The following is an 18,793-nucleotide window of genomic DNA, read 5'->3' on the forward strand; positions in this document are numbered from 1 at the left end:
CTTAGGGGCGGTTTCCTCATCTGTAGGATGTTTGCTAACAATAGAAAGGCGTGGTGGGGGGGAGGAGACCAGTGCACCCACACAGAGAAACAGACTGCCAGGTCCCCTTCAGGATCCTGATTCCTGTAATAACCACTGCAAATGCTGTACAGCTCAGTGTGTTCCTTCCCTGGCTGAGTATGGGACTGGCACGCCACCTTTGTGCCCTTGGCATCACACTGGCAGAGGGATCTGTGCCCACAGGCATCTGCACAGTAAGAAGAGTCACAGGTAACCCGGCTGGGCCATGGACTCCCCTCTGTTTGGGCCTGCTGCCATGAAATAGCACATTGGAGAGGGTGAGCCCAGGCCGTGTGGACTTCCTGTTTCTTCAGAAGCAGATGGAGGGTGCAGGTTGCGGTGGAAGCTGAAAGGAGTGGAGAGGGGGATAGAGAGGAAAGGGAAGGCAGAGGAACGGACGGGCTGGGGATAAGAGCCACTCTTCAGGGGCACACCCTCAGTGACCCACTTTCCCCCCAACTAGGGCCCCTGGGGGGGGGGGTGCACCGCCTTCCCCAAATGCCATCCAATGGTGAATCCCTTAATGCATTAAACCACCAATGAGCTCAGAGTCTTTGTAACTCTGCCTCCCAGGCTCCATCAGCAGCCAACTGAGCCTTCAGCATGAGGACCTTAGGGACATTTCAGATTCGAGCAGAAAGCTGAGATCCTCAGCCAGCCAGCCCCAGTACCTTCCAAGACCTCCTACACCCCTAAAAGCACCAGCCAGAGGGACCTTCCCACTCACCCATCCCAGAGGCCTCCTGAAGAGCACCTCTTGTTCTTGCCTATCTGATTTACTTCCCAGCAATGTCCTCTCCACAAAGGACACCCTTCTCCTGGCCACCCTCAGCAGTGTCATTGTGCTCTTAGAGCATCTCTGTGGCTGGAGAAGTCAAGAATGTTCCCTGATCTATTTCTCCTGTTCCTCTAGCTGTCACCCACTCAGGGTCTGGCAGAGGCCAGAGGCTCAAACAGGTATCTGAGGGCCTAGCGAAGAAATGGAAGTTTTAGTTCCTTTCCTTAGGGCCCTGGGGCTTGGCAGAGGCTGAGGGTACCATGAGCTCACCTGTGTCCTTACGGTTCCCTATCTGGTGACAGCTGAGCAGCCACAGGCCTCGGGGGAGTCCAGTTTTGTGGGCTGGGCTGGGACTAGCTGTACACTAACAGCCAGAGCCCAGGTTAAGCCAGGTGTATTTATGCAAACACATGGCTCTAATCTCACTGGGTTCATGTCTGAGAATGCAAAGCTGGCGAGGTCCCAGAAACAAGTGGCCACATCTGGTCATGGGGTGTGCTGTATTTAAGGGTGGGGTTGAAGGAAGAGGAGGAGAAGAGAAAACCACTGGCTTGACGTCATGTTGTCCCATGTGATCCCCACTTTGAGAAGGCTGGATACCAAGAGTCCTCCATTCTGCCATTGAAGAAATGTGGTTAGAACCTGTTGAAGGTCACCTCTACCCAGGGCACAGGAGAAAAGTTCTGTAGAAGTCACATAGAAAGAAGGGCACATGCCTTTAATCCCAGTACTTGGGAGGCAGAGGCAGGCAGATCACTGTGCGTTATGAGGCCAGCCTGGTCTACAAAGCGAATCCAGGACAGCCAAGGCTACACAGAGAGACCGTATCTCAAAAAACAAAACAAAACAAAACAAAACCAAAAAAACAAAAGAAAGAGAGCCTCTTGAGCTCCCACCTCATGCTATGAGACAATTGGCAAGTAATGGTTGTCGGAGAAGAAATGTCATTTTCCTCAGTGGTGTAACCCTAATTAATCTCAGTGGGACACACACACACACACACACACACACACACACACATACACAGAGCAGGTATATACAGTATGCAAGAAGGCCAGAAGAGGGCATCAGATCCCCATAACTGGAGTTGCTGGTGGTTGTAAGCAACTATATGGGTGCTGGGACTCAAACCCCAGTCTTATACAAGAGCATCTCTTAGCCACGGAGGCATCTCTCCTGCTCTAAGGCCCTGCGCTCCTGTACTCTGAAGCCTGCATTCCAGCATGCCTGTGAAGTTCTTTATCCAGCGTGTGTTTCTAGAGAACCTATTAGGTGGGCACAGCCCGAGCATACGGAAGGGAGCTAGACCAGGCCCCTGCCTCTAAATCATGTGTTTCCCCCCTAGCACTGAGATGGAATCCAAGCCTTCTACGTGGTAGGCAAGTGCTCTATCAGGGCTACAGTCCACATCCCTCTCCCTACACATGAGGCCGTAATGGAGTTAGGTGAGACAGAAAATAAGAAATTGTGGATATGTTTCAGGTATAGATTTACAGTAAAGGAAAGGGCCATAAGATGAAGCAATATTTAATAACACAGGTGGATGGTTAGATAAGGAGGAAGTAGCAGTGCTGTGACGTCATAAATACACCATGTAGTAAAAGAGGAATGGAGCTTTGACAGGGAGAGTTTTGTGTGCACAAAGGATCTGAGACTGAGTCACCTCAGGACAGTGGGAAGAACAGTTAGAGGGGGAGTTTCAGCTCACCCCCCTTTAAAAAATATTTATTTATTTATTGTATATGAGTGCTCTATCTGCACGTGCACCTGCACACCAGAAGAGGGCACCAGACCTCATTATAGATGGTTGTGAGCCACTGCGCGGTTGCTGGGAATTGAACTCAGGACCTCTGGAAGAGCAGACACTGCTCTTAACCTCTGAGCCATCTCTCCAGCCCCCAGCTCACCCATCTTAAAGCTCAAGTACACACATCTCCCCACACTCAGATGTTACTAAAGGGCACAATGCACCCTTTCTGCCACCATGGCTCCCATGAAAAGGCTTGTGGCAAATGAAGCCAAAAAAAAAAGCAGGTTTTGGAGTTTACCCTTTCACCCCTGACTGCACCCTCCTTGTAGAAGACGGAATCATGGGTGCTACCAATTTCCAGAAGTTCCTCCAGGGGAGAACCAACGTGAATAGCAAAGCTGGGAATCTTGGCAGAGGAGTTGTGACCATCAAATGTGTTGTTTCTCATCCGGCAATGACCTAGGTTCCACGTCTGCGGTGGTCCAGGCGCTGTTTGCTTCTGGACAGGAATAGGGGAATGCCCCCCCCCAGGATCAAAGGTTCCTGGTCTCCCCGGGGAGGTGGAAATGAGTTTTCCACTGGGTGTTACAGTTAGCACTTTTAAAATGAGATTGCTGGTATCAGACGGAAACTCAAAGCCTGTGATACAGCCCCTTTGTTAAGCTGCCATTCTAAGCGCGGCCGAGGATGTATGTAGATGCCTGAAACCAGCTGGAAGGCGGGTCTGGTGAGACACAGTCCTGGTGGGCCACAAGCAAAAGCAAGATCACTGTCACTTCTGAGATGCCTTTCTCCAAAAGGTATTTGAACTATCTGACCAAAAATCATATATGAAAAACTATCTCCAAGACTGGTTGTGTGAGCCATGGGTGGTAGTACACGCCTTTAATCCCAGCACTTGAGAGGCAGAGGCAGGTGGAGATCTTTGTGTGTTCAAGGCCAAGCTGGTATACAAAGCAAGTCCAGTGTAGCCAAGGCTACACAGAGAAACCCTGTCTCAAAAAACAAAAACAAACAAAAGACTGGTTGAGTGTTGTCGCCAACAGCAAAGAGAGCTATGAGCTGTGCTACTTCCAGATTAACCAGGATTAAGAGGATTAAGACGAGTTGTTCTGGAATGTTTTGTATTAATTCATAAATAAAATGTAGGGACAACAACATCCAAGGGCTCAATGCATGCAACGCGTGTTCAATTAAAGGTGCTTTTGTTATTTTTATGTTGCTGAGTGATGTTTCACTGTATTCAGATGTCACATTCTCTGTTGAGTGTGTTGTTTCCTCTTGTGACTATTGTGAACATATCTGTTATGAATGCAAGTCTTTGGATGCTATTTCAAAACAATTATTGAGCCCTGTGATGTGTCTCTTTATTGGCTTTTGTTGTTCTTGTTATTTATTTATTTATTTATTTATTTATTTATTTATTTATTTATTTTGAGACAGGGTCTTACTATGTAGCTCTGGTTGTCCTAGAATTTACTATCCAGGCTGGCATCGAACTCATAGAGATCCACCTGCCTCTGCCTCCTGAGTGCTGGGATTAAAGGCGAGAGCCAAATGGGGACCTGCTGACTTTTCCACAAGCAGGCATTGACATTTGAATTGTTATTATGATAATGTTGCTGAATCCACGTTCCTTCTCTGCCACCCAGAGACCAGCAGGCTGGATTTTGCTACACACACACACCACACACACACACACACACCAGGCCCATCCTCATAGCACTGGCCAAATGGAACCCCTCTGGCCCACCCTTTTGCAGGTGTTCAGTGACCTGGACCAAGTACGGATGACGTCAGAGGGCTCTGACTGCCGCTGCAAATGCATAATGCGACCGCTGAGCAAGGATGCATGCAGCCGGGTGCGAAGTGGACGCGCACGAGTAGAAGACTTCTACACTGTGGAGACGCTGAGTTCCGGGGCGGACTGCAGGTGCTCCTGCACGGCACCGCCCTCCTCACTCAACCCCTGTGAGAACGAGTGGAAGATGGAGAAACTGAAGAAGCAGGCGCCTGAGCTCCTCAAGGTAGGCTGACACAGTGAGGAGGTTGGCCTGGCTCTCCCATGACATCAGTGTCGCAGGTTGGAAAACTGAGGGCTTCTTGAGTGAAGCCAGCTTTAGCCCATGGGGCCCCTGGAATTGCTCACTTTCCTGGGCGTGGCCCACACCACTTTATCTATCTTCACCTAACTACATTATAAATACTGGCACATGTTATTATTATTTTACTTGTTCTGTCTTGTTTGTTTGTTTCTCTCTCTCTTTTTTTTTTTCAAGACAGGGTTTCTCTGTGTAGCCTTGGCTGACCTGGACTCACACTGTAGACCAGGCTGGCCTTGAACTCACAGCGATCCACTTGCCTCTGCCTCCTGACTGCTGGGATTAAAGGCGTGTGCTACCACCGCCCAGCTCTGTCTTGTTTTTTGAGACAAGGTTACACTCTGTTGCCCACATTGGCCTGGAATTCACTATACATACACCAGGACAGCCAGTCTGCAGTTTGCAGCTGTCCTCCTGCCTCTGCTGCCTGGGTTCTGAGTTTACAGGCATGCGCCACCATACTAGGCTTATTCTTGTCTATTTTAATCGGGACAGGGGTTCATGCATACCAGGCTTACCTCAAACTTCCTGTGTAGTCCAAGATGAACTTGAACTTTTGATCCCCCAACCTAGTACTGACAATACAGTCCCATGCCAGTACTCAGTGGGCTTGGTGGGCCTGGGATTTGAACTCAGGTCCTTCTGTGTCCAAATCATGCATCTAAATCACCTGTTTCTCTGACCTTCTTTAAAGAACCACTTTGGTCTTATAAAGGGCCAAAATGTTGCATATGCCTCCTTTCTTCCGCCCCACCCCCCTTGATACAGTGTTTCTCTGTGTAGCTCTGGCTGTCTTGAAACTCCATCTGTAGACCAGGCTGGCTTCAAACTCAGAGATCCACCGGCCTCTGCCTCCAGAATGCTGACACTAAAGGCATGTGCCCCCACTACCCAACTCATATCTTGTTTGTTTGTTTGTTTGTTTCGAGACAGGGCTTCTCTGTGTAGCCTTAGCTGTCCTAGACTCACTTTGTAGACCAGGCTGGCCTCAAACACATAGCGCTTTGCTTGCCTCTGCCTCCCAAGTACTGGTATCAAAGGTGTGCAGCACCACGCTCAGCCCCAACTCATATCTTTATAAAATTATTTTCTTTTTAAACTTATAATATATATGAGTGTTTTACCTATATGTATATAAGTGCATCACATGCATGCCTGCTGCCCTGGAGGCCAGAAGAGGCCATCGGATCCCCTAGAACTGGTGTTATGGGTACTGGGAGCTGAACCCTGGTCCTCTGTAAGCATAGAAAGTGGTCTTACCTGTGGAGCCATGTCCCTAGCCCCCTGTCGATATCTTTGAAAGTCTTTTTGTTTTCCTTATAATCTCTTCCAAGCACGCATCTCATTGGCCTGTTTGGTATCAGAGGCCAGGAAAGTCAGAGATGCAACCCTGCTTGTTGTATAAGCTGACAAGATGATAGAGGCTTAGATTCTAGGGGAACGCACAGCATCATGGGTCACAGACGAGGGACTCATGACTCTCAGCCAATCGCCACTCTCTTTCACTGGCTTGCTGTGCTCCCGCATACTGTATTCAGTATGATGTGGGATAGAGGAGCCCTGAGCTCAGAGAATTAGAACCTGTGTCATTCCCTGCAAGGGAATGCTGTCTCATAACCTAAAACTCACAAGTAAGATGCTTAGTCTTTTTGCATGTAAGATGCACAGAAAAGCGAAAGACCCATGGTGTACTGTCTCCAGCATTTGGCTAAAAGTAGTCTCCTTAAATTTAACCTTAAGTTTATTTTTGTACTACATAAATTGATGCCAAAATAATCAAACTTGGAAGGAGCCCACGTTTTAAGCCAAGTGTCCCTCTAACAGTTTGGCAGTGCCTGAATCACAGTGTCTCCCTGGGGCCTCCCCAGTGCCCCGTGGATTCCAGGCCTCTAACCCCTAGGCCTGTCTGCCGTTACAGGAGCAAATCCAGTTTCCTCTCAAGTCAACGGTGTAAGAGCTGGAGGTTCGTTTGGTTTTGTTTTGATTTGTGGACCCATGATCTCACACTGTAGCCCGGGCTGACTTCATACTTGTTAGCAACAATCCTCCCGCCTCTGCCTCCCACATGCTGGCATTACAGGTTTGCAATTATGATGCCCAGCTTCTACAGCTGACTTGTGGGCATGCTCACTATGAAGATGTATGGGGCGCTCTGTCTAAAAGCTGCCTCATGTCATCCTTGCTGGAACCCTTTGGGAAGGGAGCTTGCAGTGCCAGCTTTACTTGAAATGGACTCGGAGCCCAAAGACGGGATGTAAGTTGCCTGAAATCACAGAGAGGAGTGACAAGACTAAGGTGAGCCCCAGATTCTCTGTTGCATTCCATTACCTAAAAGGTCACGAGGCTGAGGTTCCTCCACCAAGCCATTGTCACTTAGGCCTTCTTTGTGCATGGTAGACACAATGTCTTGCCATAAGGGTTTGATTTGGCCTTAGAGATGGAATTACCCCACCAGGTAGGACACTCCAGAGGCAGGAGAGAGGACTACAGCACAAAGGTTGCCCCTTCTCAGTGGGCTCTGCTGCCCTTAGCAGAGGTTCTGTGTAAATATCCCAGGGGTGGAATTGAGAGGACCCCCTTGCATACAGAACTTGCCTTGCAGCCACATCCTACCCCAGCCCCTCGGCCTGTGCTAATCACTCCAGCTGTGATTTGGCCTAGCCTGCAGAGCTGTCTAGGAGAGGGGACAGTCCCACTTCTTGGGTAGACTGGCCAAGAAATGCCTCTTACCACTTCCCTCTTTTTCTTTGTGGACATGGGCCAGCTGTCGCCCCATCCTTGAGGAGTCACCAGGCTGAGGACACAGCTGCTGACCCTAACAATGCCAATGTGCTCTATACTGGGCCAGGAATTATGCTGGGGATCTTGGGAGCCCCAAAGTGGGGATAGTATTGGGCCTGGGCCTGAGAAAGGCAGAGGAGTCCCTCGCGCAGACAGAACATTCTGGACAGAGGATGGTGAAGTGCTGTTCAGAGGATCCCTCCCTACCCTTACTGTCCCCCAGTTGAGCCCCATGGCCACCTGTCACTTCCTCATATACATGGTTTCTGACATGATCTGTAGTGAAGGTTCAATTTAAAAAAACAAACAAACAAAAAAGGGCTATTTATTGGACTAGAGAGATGGCTCATCAGTTAAGACCTCTTTGCTCCACCTTCAAAGGACCAGAACTTGGATCCCAACACTCATGTTGGACAGTTTACTGCCTGTAATTCCAACTCAAGGGGATCTAACAACCTCTTCTGACTTCTAAGAGTGTGTGTACATGCAAGCGCGCGTGTGCGCGCGCGCACACACACACACACACACACACACACACACAATTAAAAATTAAGTCTTTACAAAAAAAAACCCCGAGGGGCTGGAGAGATGGCTCAGAGGTTAAGATCAATGGCTTCTCTTTCAGAGGTCCTGAGTTCAATCCCCAGCAACCACATGGTGGCTCACAACCATCTATAATGAGATCTGATGCCCTCTTCTGACGTGCAGGTGTACATGCAGGCAGCACACCATATACATAATAAATAGATCTTTTAGAAAAAGAAAACAGAAATTCTAAAAAGTCTGTCAGTATCAGGGGTAGTGTCAAAGCTTTAATCTCAGCACTTGGGAGACAGAGGCAGGTGGGTCTCTGAGTTCAAAGCCAGCCTGGTCTACAGAGTAAGTTCCAGAACAGACAGGGCTCCATAATGAGGCCCTGTCTAGAAACAAACAGACAAACAAACAAGTCTCTTATGGACTAATACTTTGTCCTTAGAAGAATGAAGCTGGGCATATAGCTCAGCGGTAAAGCGCTTGCTTAGTAGGCATAGGTTCCATCCTCAGGGCAGAGGAGGGAGCGAGGAGGAGAGGGGGAGACCAGAGCAGGAACGGGCCTGGGAGAGGTGGCTTGATGGGGTAAGTATTTGCTATGCAAGCATGAGGGCCTGAGTTTGGGTCCCCAGCACCCACGTAAAAGCCGGGCATGGAGGCACATGCTTGTAACCCAGTGCTGGTGGAAGCAGAGACAGGACGATCTTTGTAGCTTGGTGACCAGCCAGTCTAGTCCAAATGGTGACTTCCAGGCTCCCTGTCTCAGGAGATGGAGTGATAGAGGGAGGCACCTACCCTTGACTTTTAGCCTCCACAGGAAGCTCACCTACACTAAGGGGGCGGGGGAGGGGGGAAGGGAAGAAAGAAAGAAAAGAAAGAAGAAAGAGAAAGCAGGCATGCCACACTTTAAGTCCAATGTCTTATGAGAGTCAACACATATAAAATTTGCTCTTCCAGGTGACGACAAAACATCATGAAAAACCAAAACCTCTTCTCCCGTTCTGTGCCGATTATGCCACAGGCACAAGCAGTTTGCTCGCAAGCCACTCACAGAGCAGTAAGAGAAGCCGTAGCTCCCCAGCCAGAGCTCAGCCCAGCTCCTAGCACAGGCCACGCGTCTGCTCAGAGTGTCCCGTCCTGACAGCTCTGTCAGTGTATATTCCTCCTCTAAAGCTCAACTCAAACAATACTAATCCACTGGGGCTAGGGAGATGGCTTCTTGCATACGAGCATTGGCCGTCCTTACAAAGGACCAGGGTGTGAGTCTCAGCACCCACACGGTAGCTCAAAACCATCTGGAACTCCAATCTCAGATGGATCCAATACCGTCTTCTGGCCTTCACAGCACCTACGTGGTGCACAGACATACATGCGGGCAAAACACCCATACAAGTAAAAACTCTAAAAAAGAAAAAGTAAAAATGCCCATACTTTGGGTTGGGTTGGTCAACTGAAGCAAGCAGGCCTTTCGGCCAGTGATTCACGACCAAGTAGCCTGTTATAAAAGCATCCTTTAGAGACACTATGATACATACGTAAAGCAGGGCCATGAAGGAGACCGTCCGATTAAGAATGTGGCCCCAAGCCAAGGGACAGCTTCGCTCTGGCTTCGCAGATGCCCACAATTATCAGCCATACATCAGGGCTGCCTCTAGGGGCCATACAGACTGTGTCTTCGGAGTTTAGCCCCTTTGTCACTCAAGGAGAAGGCAAGCACAGAAAGGATGAATGTGGGGTACAAAGTGCAGATTGGAGGAAGAGCTCTCCGTGTTCCATCATGCAGAAGAGTGATTATGGGGGATAACAGTTATTGTCTATTTCAAAATATTTTATCAGAGAGGAATTTTAATGGTCCCTTTGCAAAGAAACTGGATTTATGCCAGGCGTGGTGGCACACGCCTTTAATCCCAGCACTTGGGAAGCAGAGGCAGGCAGATCACTGTGAATTCAAGGCCAGCCTGGTCTACAAAGTGAGTTCAGGCCAGCCAGTGCTACACAGAAAAACCCTGTCTTGAAAACAACAACAACAACAACAACAACAACAACAACAACAACAAAAAATATATATATATATCACCCACATATAACCCCCCTCCTTGCTAGGCACGTGACCCAATGGTGAAGTATTTGCCTAGTATGTAGGAGGCCTTGAGAGTCATTCCCAACACTTCAAAAAAAGAAAACACAAACATGCATATTTGTTAAAAGCATCAGTAAAATCTAATGTGCTACTTGTCCCGTGGTTATTGAGTAGGCTGGAGTCCAAGGGGCCTCTGTGAGGCTCTGCGGTCCTAGGGTTCTTCGCTGCAGCGGAGCTCCTTTGGTGCCCTCTAGCCTGATATGTTCATATCCCTGCTTAACTGTCTGTCTCTCCACCCCACCCACCACTCTAGCTGCAGTCAATGGTGGATCTCCTGGAGGGTGCCCTGTACAGCATGGATCTGATGAAAGTGCATGCCTACATCCACAAGGTGGCCTCCCAGATGAATTCGCTGGAGGAGGTAAGGGCAGAGCAATGGCAGGGGTCCAGGGCTGCATCCAAAGGGACCCCGGGCCATTCTGTTTGACCCTGGTGTCCACAGGAAGCAGAACTCCAAGCAAGGAGCTGGGAGGGAGCTAGGCTGCAGGTTCCTGCCTTTGGGGGAAGTGGTCTGGGTGTGTTTCACGGACCGGAGGAAGCTGAAAGCTAGATGCACTCTTTGGTATAATGAAAGGAGTATTGAGGGGTGCTGCTAATATCAGGGTCCACACTGCACAACTCTGGGGTACCATTCACAATGTAGGAGGACTGATCAAACCTCCCTGGGTTTGATAATCCCAGTACTACCTGTGTGGAAGCTAAGACTAGACAGTCTGTGTGTCCTACAGGACTCCCCTCTCAATACAATAACAGTTGGGCAAGCCTGGAGGTCCAGGCTGCAGGTTCAAGGCTTGCCTCTCTCCTGGCATTGCCTGGCCTCCACCCATTTCCTGCATCCGGCCTTTGCTGAGCACCAGGGGTCTGGGGACACGCAGCTGCCAGGAGCAGGCGTCAGGACTTCCTTTCCCGGCTTCCTTTCCAGAGGGAGGCGGTAAGTGGGCATCCTGTGCCACAGGAGGGAGACTAAGCCCTGGCTAAACTGAAGACCACAGTGACGTAGATAATCTGAAACCTGTTGGTTGTCTGATCCCAGGCCAGCTTGGGAAGCTGACCTCAGAATGTTTCCTGGGCACTGTATTACCTACGCATGCCTGGCTCTGCTCCTCTGAACTTTCCTCTTGTTATCTTCTGGAAACCAGTTCTCCATAACTCTGAGTCTGCTGACTGTCTCTTTAATGACTTTGGTTTGAGTGCTAGGATCACAGCCAAGCACCACCACACCCAGCTCTGAAAACATAATAGTAAATTAACAGGTTAATAGAGATTTTCAGGGGCCACTCACAAAGACTAAATTGTGGCCTAAGCATACAGTGGCATATTACGCATTCATGAAAAGGAGTTGGAAGTGCTTTGTAGACTGATACAGAATTATTCCCAAAATAGGCTGTTAAATAAAATCCAAATGTTTAAAAAAATGTGTAAATATATTTTCCCCTATCATTAAAAAAAATGTAACATTGTCATCACTGAGAAATAAGCAAAAGTCAATGGGACTTTTTTTTTTTAAAGAAGGTCTCACTACGTGGCTCCGGCCGTCATATAACTCCTTATGTTGACCAGGCTGGTCTCGAACTCACAGAAATCCACCTGCCTTTGCCTTCTTACGACTGGGATTAAAGACTTATGCCATCATACCTAGCCTACTCACGTCGTTTTTCATTTATTAACATAAACATATATTACCTATTTCTACTCATTTTCTCTTAAGAATAAAAATCATTAGTTACAGGGTCTTATTGGACACGCTTTGTTCCACTCCCTGTTTACCAGTGTCACTTATATCTATGCCCCCTAAAGTCTTGATGCCTAAGTTGAGGTGTCCTTCTATCAGAAGAAACAGGGCCTGGAATGACCATGAATTCTACCTTACAGAGCATCAAGGCCAACCTGAGCCGGGAGAACGAGGTGGTGAAAGACAGCGTACGCCACCTCAGCGAGCAACTGAGGAGCTATGAGAACCAGTCAGCCATCATGATGGGCATCAAGAAGGAGCTGTCCAGCCTGGGCCTCCAGCTGCTGCAGAGAGATGCCGCCGCCGGCCCTGCCCCTGCCCCAGCCCCTGCCCCTGCCTCCACCCCAGACAGCAAGGCTCAGGTAAGGCTCTGATTACAGGTGGTGGGCTTGAGGACATAGGGCTGGGTGTGTTTGCAGCCGCGGGGGAGGGCTAACAGAAAGCACAGCAGAGGGCCTTTAATCCCAGCACTCGGGAGGCAGAGGAAGGCGGATTTATGTGAGTTTGAGGCCAGCCTGGTCTGCAAGACCAGCGGGCCAAGAGCTGGGCTAGCACAGGTAAGCAGAGGGATGGCTGGGCCCTAACTGGGTATTTTAATTCTTATACCAAGCTCCCAAAGTACTGCTTTTTTTCTTTTCTTTTCTTTCTTCTTTCTTTCTTGTTCTTTTTTTTTTTCCCCAAGACAGGGTTTCTCTGTGTAGCCTTGGCTGTCCTGGACTCACTTTGTAGACCAGGCTGGCCTCGAACTCACAGAGATCCACCTGCCTGTGACTCCCCCCCCCCCCCCCCCCCCGAGTGCTGGGGTTGCAGGTGTGTGCCACCGTGCCAGGCTCAGCCTGCTTTTTTTTAATATAACCCCAGACCACTTGCCTAGTGGTAGCACTACCTGTCACAGCACGCTGGGGCCCCATCAAATCCATCATTAATCAAATAACATTCCTCACAGACTTGCTTACAGCCCATTCTTGTGAGGCATTTTCTCAATTGGGGTTCTCTCTCCCCAGATCACCCTAGCTTGTGTCAGGTTAACAAAATCATAGCCAGCACACCCCTGTAGGCAGACAGACAGACCCTCCTCCCCCTTTCTAGATAAAAGTCAGGAAGTAAGCCTCTGTGGGTGGAAACCTCATATAAAGGTTCCTTCCTCTGATGGAGGGTCACTTGGCAGGGAGTGCACCCTTTTTGTGCCCCTCAGATTAGTAATCTATGGGCAAGATACAACCCAGGAGCCTCATTTTCTGGTGATACTTGTAGAAGTCTCCTGAACCTGACTTCCTCACATACAATATTAGCTCATCCCACAACCTGCAAGTAGACTTGACCCCTGCATACTTGGCACATAAAGAAACATGAACACAGGTCACGGAGAAAGGAGGTGGCTGAGCCTGGGCTGCAGCTAGCCTACGTGACTGCCTGGTCCCAGCCCTTCCTCCTCAGCTTGCGCCTCCTGTGTTGACACTGTGATAGTCGCACTTTTGGTGGCTGCAAGTGGGACAGCCTAGACACAGAAAAGTATGAGGAAGCCTGTGCCTCGGCCTGGAGCTGGCCACCTACTCAGTGAGATGGCAGTTCTGCAAGTGTGAGTGAGTCCCACTTTGGCAGCTGCCCGGAAGGCGTCAGATACTGTACAAGCCTTATCTGCCTGAGCTTCTGTCTCACAATGGGTGGCGTCACAGGCCCTGTGTTCGTGTGCCAAGCCAGCCTCAGAGCATTGGAGTAGGAAGTGAAAATAGCACGTTTCACAGGATGTTAGACGCAGCATTCCCTAGGGGTAGCCAGAGCAACATGGGACCGAAGAGCTTCTCAGGATTCTGGGATTTCAACGCTAACGTGGAGAACATTCTTGGCACTCTGTAAAAGAACCCAAGAACCCTTTCCCACATACTGAGACCAAATGAGTAAGAGACAAGGCCAGAAGCCAACCAACTTAGTCAAACCAAGGGAACCAGTGGACAGGGCTTGGGAATGAATGTGTAACCTATTGGATTGAGTCTCAAGCCTGCAGAGGAAAGTTGGGTGGGGGAATAGAGACAAACAAATGACGGATATATGTACTCTGGCATGTCACAGATGCTGTGAACACCTCCAGCTCCCACACGCTGAGCTTCTGTCGTGTTTACTGTCACCCAAGTCTGACACTTCTGTTCTTCCCAGGACACAGCCGGAGGGCAAGGCAAAGAGCTCAACAAATATGGCAGCTTACAGAAGAGCTTCTCAGACAAGGGCCTGGCAAAGCCTCCCAAGGAGAAACTGCTGAAGGCGGAGAAGCTGAGGAAGGAGAGCATCAAGGGCAGAATACCCCACCCGACAGCCAGGCCCCGTGCCCTGGCCCAGCAGCAGGCAGTGATCCGAGGCTTCACCTACTACAAAGCAGGCAGACAGGAGGCCAGGCAGGAAGCACCCAAGGCCGGGGCTGGTGAGTAGAAGGGAGTGGGGCCTGGTTGCAGGGGGCAGGGGGCTGCCTCCAGAGATCCACCTGCCTTCTCAGCAGCCACAAAAGCCACAGATCTAAGGACCATTGTTTACTTTCTTACGGTCCTTTGCTCAACCATACACTGGGTAGAAGTGCCCAGGCAGGGTTGCTGATGAGGGAATAACAGAGGCAATACAAGGGGCCTCCCATTCAGTACTTACGTCCTCACCTTTTCTGGACTTTCTTTCGTTCAAAGACCTGCTGCCGCTCAGCTGCTGTGTACCAGGTGACAGGTGATGAGGACTCAGGTCCTGCCCCCCATAGATTTTACAGTCCAGGGGGAAGAGCCACACCTGTGACAGTAGAGGTGGGCGAAGCATGGGGCTTCTGCGGGGCGAAGTAGACCCTTGGAGAGCCCCCTCACTTCTGGAATGGCCTCTCTACTTCTTTCATTTGTCATCTTCCCGAAGAACCCACAGATCCTTCACTTTTCCTGCCAACTTGGTCTCTGGTATTTCCACCTGAGTCCCGGCCAATGGCAGCACAAGAGTTAACTGTGGGCTCTTCCAAGGTCAAGGAGGTGGAGCAGTTAGAGTGTAGTATTCTTCAAGAATTCCCTCCTGGTGCAATCCCAGGCACTCAAGAGATTGAGGCAGGACTTCCAGGCCAGCCGGAGCTACATAGTAAGACCCTGACTCAAAAACAGCAAAAAATGGCTACCTGAGGCTTGGAGGCACAGCCTGCAAACTGCAGTTAGCCACTGCTGAGGCAAGAATATTGGTCAGGCATTGTTTAAGTTCAAGGTCTCCCTGAGACACAGAGTGATTTCAAGACCAAGCTAGGTAACTTACTGAGACCCTGTCTCAAAATATAAAGTAAAAAGCATATAACTTAGTGGTAGAGATGGAAGAGTGCTTACCTAGCATGCACTTAGGTTAAATTCCCACCACAGGTACTGGTAAGAAAACTTAATCAGTAGAGTATTTGCCTTAAAGGCACAAGGACCCAAATATAATACCCAAAAGCCACATTAAAAAACAAAATAAAATTGGGTATGGTGAAACACATTTGTTTTATTGTTTGTTTGGGTTTGTTTTTTTTTTTTTAATTAATTTTTTTTTGTTTTGTTTGTATTTTTCAAGAGTTTCAAGAGTTTCTTTGTGTAGCCTTGGCTGTCCTGGGCTCACTTTGTAGACCAGGCTGGTCTCTGAACTCACATCTGTCTATCTGCCTCTGCTTCCTGAGTGCTGGGATTAAAGGTGTGCACCACCATGCCTGGCCTTGTTTGGAGCTTTTATTTGTCTGTGTATTTATTTTATTTTATCTTGGTTTTTCAAGACAGGGTTTTTCTGTGTAGCCTTGGCTGTCCTGGAACTCACTCTGTAGACCAGGTTGGCCTTGAACTCACAGAGATCCACTTGCTTCTGCCTCCCAAGTACTGGGATTAAAGATGTGCATCACCACTGCCCAGCTATTTACTTTTTGTGTGTAGTGATGTTTTGCCTGCATGTATGTCTGCATGTATATCTCTGTGAGGGCATCAGATTCCCTGGAACTGAAGTTACAGACGGTTGTGAGCTACCATGTCGGTACTGGGAATTGAACCCAGGTCCTCTGGAAGAGCAGCCAGTGCTTTAACTGTTCAACCATGCCATCTCTCCAGCCCTTCCCCTCTTAAATAATTTTTTATTCTATTTTATAAATATTTCTTTATGTGCATTGGTGTTTTGCCTCTGTGTATGTTTGTGTATGTTGTGCCATATCTCCAGGAACTAAAGTTACAGAAAGCTGTGAACTCCATGTGGGTGTTGGGAATTGAACCTGTGTCCTCTGGACGATCAGTCAGTGCTCTTACCTGCTAAGCCATCTCTCCAGCCTGGTAGCACACACTTGTAATCCCAGCACTGGGAAGGCAGAGACGGGAAGATCCCTCAGACTCACCGGCCAGCCAGTCTAGCATAACTAGTTGTCCCAAAGGAGTATTCTGAGAATAATACCCAAAGCTGTCCTCTGCCTTCCACACATGTACACACACACACATGTGTACCCCATACACAAACATGGGCAAACACATACATTCATTAAAAAGAAAAGAAAAAGAAAAACCACAGGAAAAGAAAAGGTCCCTTCATTTCTCAGCCCTCCGGGGTACACCCTCTTCCCCCCAGCCCCCATCCCTGATGCCAGCTGCTGTCCTTGAATCCTGCCAACTCAAGCTGGCCAAAACACAGGGCCTCTGACTCCCATTTGGGCCACTGCCCAGGCACAGATTTGGGCATCTGATTCTGCTAAGGCGGCTCATGGGAACAAGCCTCCTACCCTGACAGTCTGCCAAGGCCATGTGCCCCATGGATTCCCTGACCAAAGAGTCTTTGCTTGTTCCCACTGGGTCCCAGGTATGGGATAAAAGTGGCCTGCCCAACTGCAGGCAAAGAGAAGCCTGGCCAGCTAAGCCACGGCCAGCAGTGGGAGGACCAGGAGGGCATACACAGCTCGAGAGGTAAGAATCAGAGATGAAAAAAAAAAAAAAAAAAAAAAGAATCAGAGATGAGCAAGGGGAAGAGGCAGGCCAGATATCTGTGGCCTAGAAGTGACAAGACATTGCTTGCATCCGTCCCTTCCTTGCTTGAGGTGACAGACACTAGGTAAGAGGCTCAAGGCTCTCAAGGTCCCCAGGAAGGTGGCCAAGATAAAGTCTACAATCCTAAAGCAAAAAGTTTTGCCCCGAGAGCTAAATTTAGGGCATGATAACGTTGGAGAAAACTACTTAACTCTTCGGAGAAAAAAAAACCAACTTCATACTTAGCACCACCACGTATTTGCTGAATCCAGATGTTTTATATACATTTACCACTAATCAACATTATGGTTATGACACTCACTTTACAGAGGTAGAAACACAAGAGAGTGAGGGCTTGCACATTAAAAACTCGGCCAGTGAGCCAGGCAAGGTGGCACATGCCTGTCATCCCAACACTCTGGAGGCAGAGACAGGTGGATATCTGCGTTCCAGGCTGGCCTAGTCTACAGAATGAGTTCCAGCACAAACAAGGCTACCAGAGAAACCCTGTCTCAAAAAACCTAAAAACAAAACAAATAAATCCTCACCCAGTAAAGGAGTGGTAGAGCTTGGCCTAAGGAAAGAGTGTTAGTCAGAAAGTCCTACTGTTCAGCAGGAAGTCCACCCATCTTCTGCTTGAGGCCTCTCAACTCCTCCATGACAGAGAAGCCAGGACATCTGTGGCAGACGTGTGTGTGTGTTTGTGTGTGTGTGTGTGTGTGTGTGTGTGTGTGTGTGTGTGTGTGTATCAGCATTGCTGAGACATGGGCACTGGGTCGTCTTTTCTCCACAGACAGCACCCTCAAGGGTACATCCTGGCTGGAAAAGCTTCCACCCAAGATGGAGGCCAAGCTTCTGGAACCTAACTCTGCCAGACATGATGAAGTCGGGCTGCAGGCTTTAGAAGGTATCAACTCGGTCCCTGACACCAGCACCATCAGCACCAGCACCACCAGCACCATCAGCACCACCAGCACCACCACCACCACCACCAGCACCAGCACCAGCACCACCACAACCCCTATCACCACTCCCTGGCCCACTGAGCCACCTTTGCACCCAGAAGTCCCCAACCAAGGTGAGTGAGTCTCCTAATCTTCAGAATACTTAAGTTTATGACTAAATCTAACTTGTGGAGGTGGGGGCAGGTTATGGGATTCTTCTTTTTTCTTTTTTTCTTTCAAGACAGGGTCTCATTATGTAGCCCTGGCTGTCCTAGAACTCACTATGTAGACCAGACTGGCCTTGAACTCACAGAGATCCACTTACCTCTGCCTCTCAGGTGCTGAGATTAAAGGTATGTGCCACTATGCTAGGCTTCTGTTCGATTTTTTGTTTGTTTGTTTGTTTTGTTTTGTTTTGTTTTTTGAGGCAAGGTTTCTCTGTGTAGCCTTGGCTCTTGGCTGTCCTGGACTCCCTTTGTAGACCAGGCTGGACTTGAACTCACAAGTGATGCACATGCCTCTGTCTCCTGAGTGCTGGGATTAAAGGCGTGTGACACCACACCTGGCTCTATTCAGTTTTTGAGGCAAGGTCTCTCCCAAAATCTGTGGCTTGTGTTTTCTTGGCTAGACTGAAAGCCAGGAAATTCCAGCGACTCTCCTGCCTCTGTGCCCCTGAGAGCTGGGGTTACAGGTGTGTGGGGGACACAAACACAGATCCTCCAGGTGCACAGCAAGCACTCTCAGCTGCTGAGTCATCTCTCAGCTCATGCTTTGCATCTTTAAGGAGTTATTAGAAAAAAGAAGAAGAAGGGAAAAAAAAAACAACGGGAAAGAAGTTTGCCATCTCATAACCTAACATAGTTATCCCAGGATCCTTTATGGAAAATGTGTATTTGCATCAAAGTCTCTTTAAAATACAACCTGGGACCCTATCACTAAATCCAACCACTGTTATATTTCTTTAGACCTCTCTTTAGGCTGTTTTGTTTTCAAGGTGCTAGG

The 18,793-nt window shown here is 48.9% G+C and overlaps 1 protein-coding gene across 1 annotated transcript in view; it reads left to right on the forward strand.

Annotated features, from left to right (window-relative positions):
- The window catches only part of OLFML2A (olfactomedin like 2A), a 32,980-nt gene that overhangs the window by 6,189 nt on the left and 7,998 nt on the right, over window positions 1-18,793 (forward strand). Inside the window, exons 2-6 of the mRNA XM_084797958.1 lie at window positions 4,352-4,615; window positions 10,396-10,503; window positions 12,015-12,236; window positions 14,029-14,290; window positions 17,641-17,925. Of these exons, the coding sequence (XP_084654084.1) occupies window positions 4,352-4,615; window positions 10,396-10,503; window positions 12,015-12,236; window positions 14,029-14,290; window positions 17,641-17,925 (1,141 nt within the window). The remainder of the gene's footprint in view (window positions 1-4,351; window positions 4,616-10,395; window positions 10,504-12,014; window positions 12,237-14,028; window positions 14,291-17,640; window positions 17,926-18,793) is intronic.

The sequence above is a fragment of the Acomys minous genome, assembly GCF_964271855.1.
Source record: "Acomys minous genome assembly, chromosome: 10".
Classification (NCBI taxonomy): domain Eukaryota; kingdom Metazoa; phylum Chordata; class Mammalia; order Rodentia; family Muridae; genus Acomys; species Acomys minous.